The sequence below is a fragment of the Cetorhinus maximus genome, chromosome 19, assembly GCF_964194155.1.
Source record: "Cetorhinus maximus chromosome 19, sCetMax3.hap1.1, whole genome shotgun sequence".
Taxonomy (NCBI): Eukaryota; Metazoa; Chordata; class Chondrichthyes; order Lamniformes; family Cetorhinidae; genus Cetorhinus; species Cetorhinus maximus.
The window spans coordinates 33,993,672-33,999,671 of NC_135897.1; the positions used below are offsets into that span (position 1 = coordinate 33,993,672).

Consider the following 6,000-nt stretch of genomic DNA (forward strand, 5'->3'; position numbering starts at 1 on the left):
TGAGGAAGTAACATGCAAGGTAGATGAAGGGAAACCTGTAGATGTGGCGTACTTGGATTTCCAAAAGAATTTGATAAGGTGCCACATCAAAGATTATTCCACAAAATAAGAGCTCATGGTGTCAGGGGTAACATATTAGCATGGGCAGAAGATTGGTTAGCTAACAGGAAGCAGAGAGTGGGGATAGATGGGTCATTTTCGGGTTGGCAAGCTATAACTAGTGGTGTGCCACAGGGATCTGTGCTGGGGTCTCAACTATTTACAATCTACATTCATGATTTGGATGAAGGGACCGAATATATGGTAGCTAAATTTGCTGATGACACAAAGATGGGTAGGAAAGAAATTTGTCAAGACGAGGTAAAGAGCCTACAAGTGGATATGGTTAAATTATGCGAGTGGACAGAACTTTGACAGGTAGAGTACAATGTGGGAAAATGTGAACTTGTCCACTTTGGCAGGAAAAATAGAAAAACAGTATAATATTTAAATGGAGAAGAGACCGCAGAAGTCTGTTGGACAGAGGGATCTCTGTATCCTGATGTATGAATCACAAAAGGTTAGTATGCAGGTACAGTAACTGATTAGGAAGGCAAATGGAAAGTTGGTGTTTATTGCAAAGGGAATGGAATAGCAAAGTAGGGAAGTTTTGCTGCAGTTGTACTGGACCTTGGTGAGACCGCATCTGAATAGTGTGTACAGTTTTGGTCTTCTTATTCGAAAAAGGATATGATGACATTAGAAGCAGTATAGGGAAGATTCAGGAGACTCATTCCAGAGATGAGGGGCTTATCTTACGAAGAAAGGTTAAACAGAGTGGAACTATACCCATTGGCGTTTAGAAGAACAAGAGTTGATTGTTATTGAAACATGTAAGGTCCTGAGGGGACTTGACAGGTTGAATGCCAGCAGGATGTTTGCTGTTAAGGGGGTGACTACAACTAGGGGACACGTTTACAAATAAGAGGTCCCCCGTTAAAGACAGAGATGAATATAAATTATTTTCTCTCAGAGGATCGTTAGTCTGTGGAATTCTCTTTGCCAGAAAGCAGTGAAGGTGGGGCTATTAAATTAATTCAAGGCTAATTTAGTTAGATTCTTGATAGGCATGAGAGTCAAAGGTTATGTGAGGGCAGATAGGAAAGAGGAGTTGAAGCCACAATCAGATCAGCCATGATCTTATCAAACTACGGAACAGGCCTGAAGGGCCGAATGGCCTACTCCTGCTCCCAAGTCCTAGCCCTGAGAGCGCAGTCCCACTCAGTTGGATAACAGTAGAACAGCACTGAAGGAGGTGGTTGTAATCAACTGTATCTAAGGCTGCAGAAGGGCGAGGAGGGATAGTTTACCTTTGTCACAGTCATGTGAGATTAATTTTATGTCTTTGATAAGAACTGTTTCTCTACTGTGAAGACAGAAAACTAATTGAAGAGGTTCAAACATGGAGTTTTAAAAAAAGATAGGCCGGGATTTGGGAAGTGACATGTTCAAGGAGTTGAGAGGAAAGAGAGGTTGACGGTGGGGTAGTAGTTTATAAGGATACTGGGGTCAAGGGTTTTTTTGGGGGTGATGATGATGATTGCAGATTTAAAGGAGAGGGGGACATCAGGAGAGAACCGTTTTCAACGTCAACAAACATGGGGGCCACGAGGGAAGTTAGTCAGGTAGTCAGCAGTTCAGTGGGAACAAGGTCAAGGGAGCAGGAGGTGGGTCTCATGGACAAGATGAGTTTGGAGAGGGCATGTGGGGGAGCTAGCAGAGAAAGATAGAATATAAAATATGTACAGCTTAGCCTCAAAGCTACCATAATTGAACTAGGTCAAATAAACTATTCTAACCATTCACATTAATTATTGATGGAAGTAAGAGAACTGCTAGAAGAATCTGAAATCAGACACACAGGACAACCTGCAGTTTATGTAAACCTTGCTGTAAGTTTCACTCCCTCCAATGGCAGTTTAGAAGCTACTACTGAAAATTAAGAGTAAACAGTGTAGTTTTTTTGTGTCACAGAACCTTGCTTTAAAACGAGAAGCCTCTTCCCCCTCAAACTCCTGTGTTGTTAAACCAAATGGGTTATGCAAGAAATTCGAGGATAGGAAACCATAGCTTCAACTCTTGTCGTTTGTCAAATTGTGAGAATACTTTAAAGCGGGAGAGAGAGAGACGGCATCACTACCAGGCATATCTAATTTTAAACTGAAGCTATTTTTCCTCCCAATGCTGAAGTGTCAGGGAAGGGTTACCAGGTTTACAGCTCGCCGCCATCAGTCAGCCCCTGGCAGCCCAGGCCGAGTGTTCCCAGAGCGGGAGAGCCGCCAGGAGAGAGCCGGGGACTGGTGAGGCCTGCTCTCCCAGGGCTACAATCTCAGGGAGGTGACCTCTTCAGTGTTTAAAACCCGGCTTCAAAACAATGGCAATCTTATAAAAAACACAATCCCCACCCCACCCCACCCAGGGTGACTGAAAGGTGAGAACTAAATAGTTGCCAACACACACCCACTGCCCTGATATAAATAAATATACAATATAAACCGGCTTCTGCTCATACAGCGAGGGATCCGCAAACAACAACACATTTCATACAGATAATAAACAGTACACTTTGTACAGGGAGAGCGGGGGGGTGGGGGGGGCGCGGAAGAAATAAATGGAAAAAAAATAAATGAAGCTTCAAAACATTAAACATGTCGCTCAATTAACTCACCTCCTCACAAAACCCATTAAATATATAATGTTGTCCGGCTGTTACCTACCCGCCAGCAAACAGATGTATCAAGGGGTCTCTCTGATTCATTGTGAATCATTATTACCCTGAGCGGGGCCGAGTACGGTTTGCCTGGGAGCAGCTTCTCCTCTGCCTCCCACCTCTTCTCCTCCTCCTCCTCTTCCTGCTGCTGCCTCTGCTCCAGTCCTGCTCCCACTGATCTGTACCCTCTCTCTCTCTCTCTCTCTCACTCAGTCTGACGCTCCTGCTGACCTCCACTGGAGGGGGGGGAGGGAGGCTCTGGCTATTATTATTAATCTGCAACACAAGTTACATCTCAGTACCCTCTCCTTTATAATTTTACTGGCTGTCTTTTTTTTCTTATACCCAATAACACTGGGAGACACACAGCAGTCACGCCCCTCTTACTGCTCCAGCATTCACTCTCCACATGATCAGCATGAATGAAAATGTCCACCTGACAGCAGTATGTTATTTGGATTGGCAGAGTACGGTAGAATGGCCAGGTTTAAAGACAAAAGTAAAAGCAAAATACTGCAGCTGCTGGAGATCTGAAATAAAAAAAAGCGCTTCCTGTTTTTATTTAAAGTCTGTGTAGGTGAAACTCTTGATTTGAAACTCCTGGCTACTGTCCATCTCAAAAGGGGACGGTGTAAGCCCCCAATTTGGTTATTTTTGTCATTCCTGCAGCATTGTAAACGGCTGAAGGGTGCAATTCGTGAGCACCAGTCATTGCCACAAATTCTGCAGGCACAAACCACAACGGTGTATGATGAATTATATGCAGTATTAATTCTTGAGATCTAATGTGCTTTCTTCTCTGGTCTTTTTACACTTTTTTTTCTCTCATTGTCAGCTGTGGCTCAGCTGGTAGTACTCTTGCTACCTTGGTTCTGGATTCAAGTCCCATTCCAGGGCCTTGAATACAAAAATCAGGGCTAATACTCCAGTACAGTTCTGATGCACTGTCAGAGGTGTGGTCTTTCAGATGAGATGTTAAACAGAGGCCCCATCTGCCTGCTTGGATCATGTGAAAAAACCCCCGGCACTATTTCGAAGGAAAGCAAGAGAGTTATCCCAATGCATCGGCCAATATTTATCCCTCAATCAATATAACAAAAGAACACGTTTTCTGGTCATTATCAAATTACTGTTCGTGGGAAACAAAACAAAAACAGAATTACCTGGAAAAACTCAGCAAGTCTGGCAGCATCGGCGGAGAAGAAATCAGTTAACGTTTCGAGCCTTCATGGCCCTTCGGCAGAACTGCAGCATAGTTTCAACAAAGGAGAAATATAAATTGGTTTAAGGTGGGTGGGTGGGGGGGAAGAGACACATTGAGGGTGTGGTGTGAGCAGATAATCAAAAGATGTCACAGACAAAAGGGTCAAAGAGGTGTTGAAGGTGGTGGTCTTTGTCTGAGAAAAGTGCTAATTAAGAATGGAAAACAGGATATTCAAAGTACAGCTCTAGTGGGGGTGGGGTGGAAAGACTAAAGGTTTTAGTTTTAGATTTAAAAATAATGGAAATAGGTGGGGAAAGAAGAATCTATATAAATTATTGAAAAAAAAGCGGGTGGGGGGGGAAAAGAAACGGGGTGGGGATGGGGGGAGGGGGAGTTTAAGATCTAAAGTTGTTGAATTCAATATTCAGCCCAGAGGGCTGTAAAGTGCCTAGTCGGAAGATGAGGTGCTGTTCCTCCAGTTTGCGTTGGGCTTCACTGGAACAATGCAGCAAGCCAAGGACAGACATGTTGGCAAGAGAACAGGGTGGAGTGTTAAAATGGCATGCGACAGGGAGGTTTGGGTCTTTCTTGCGGACAGACCGCAGGTGTTCTGCAAAACGGTCGCCCAGTTTGCGTTTGGTCTCTCCAATGTAGAGGAGACCGCATTGGGAGCAACGAATGCAGTAGACTAAGTTAGGGGAAATGCAAGTGAAATGCTGCTTCACTTGAAAGGAGTGTTTGGGCCCTTGGACGGTGAGGAGAGAGGAAGTGAAGGGGCAGGTGTTGCATCTTCTGCGTGGGCATGGGGAGGTGCCATAAGTGGGGGTTGAGGAGTAGGGGGTGATGGAGGAGTGGACCAGGGTGTCCCGGAGGGAACGATCCCTACGGAATGCCGTCAAGGGGGGTGAAGGGAAGATGTGTTTGGTGGTGGCATCATGCTGGAGTTGGCGGAAATGGCGGAGGATGATCCTTTGAATGCGAAGGCTGGTGGGGTGATAAGTGAGGACAAGGGGGACCCTATCATGTTTCTGGGAAGGAGGAGAAGGCGTGAGGGAGGATGCGCGGGATATGGGCCGGACACGGTTGAGGGCCCTGTCAACGACCGTGGATGGAAAACCTCAGTTAAGGAAGAAGGAGGACATGTCAGAGGAGCTGTTTTTGAAGGTAGCGTCATCAGAACAGATGCGATGGAGGCGAAGGAACTGAGAGAATGGGATGGAGTCTTTACAGGAAGCGGGGTGTGAGGAGCTGTAGTCGAGGTAGCTGTGGGAGTCGGTAGGCTTGCAATGGATATTGGTGGACAGTCTATCATCAGAAATTGAGACAGAGAGGTCAAGGAAGGGAAGAGAAGTGTCAGAGATGGACCATGTGAAGATGATGGAGGGGTGGAGATTGGAAGCAAAATTAATAAATTTTTCCAGGTCCCGACGAGAGCATGAAGCAGCACAGAAGTAATCATCGATGTACCGGAGAAAGAGTTGTGGGAGGGGGCCGGAGTAGGACTGGAACAAGGAATGTTCCACATACCCCATAAAGAGACAGGCATAGCTGGGGCCCATGCGGGTACCCATAGCCACACCTTATATTTGGAGGAAGTGAGAGGAGTTAAAGGAGAAATTGTTCAGTGTGAGAACAAGTTCAGCCAGACGGAGGAGAGTAGTGGTGGATGGGGATTGTTGGGGCCTCTGTTCAAGGAAGAAGCTAAGGGCCCTCAGACCATCCTGGTGGGGGATGGAGGTGTAGAGGGATTGGACATCCATGGTGAAGAGGAAGCGGTTGGGGCCAGGGAACTGGAAATTGTTGATGTGACGTAAGGTGTCAGAGGAATCACGGATGTAGGTGGGAAGGGACTGGACAAGGGGAGAGAGAAGGGAGTCAAGATAACGGGAAATGAGTTTCGTGGGGCAGGAACAGGCTGACACGATCGGTCTGCCAGGACAGTTCTGTTTGTGGATTTTGGGTAGGAGGTAGAAGCGGGCCGTCCGAGGTTGGGCGACTATCAAGTTGGAAGCTGTGGGAGGAAGATCTCCAGAGGAGATGAGGTCAG

At 46.1% G+C, this 6,000-nt stretch overlaps 1 protein-coding gene across 3 annotated transcripts in view; it reads right to left on the reverse strand.

Annotated features, from left to right (window-relative positions):
• LOC144693735 (solute carrier family 25 member 36) overlaps positions 1-3,035 on the reverse strand; it is a 66,583-nt gene extending 63,548 nt beyond the window's left edge. Inside the window, exon 1 of one of the 3 annotated variants that reach the window (XM_078563684.1) lies at positions 2,757-3,035. In XM_078563684.1, the coding sequence (XP_078419810.1) occupies positions 2,757-2,797 (41 nt within the window). In that variant the 5' untranslated portion in view covers positions 2,798-3,035. The remainder of the gene's footprint in view (positions 1-2,756) is intronic. The other 2 variants (XM_078563685.1, XM_078563683.1) reach the window with 2 other exon arrangements.
• Positions 3,036-6,000: the final 2,965 nt, after the last annotated feature.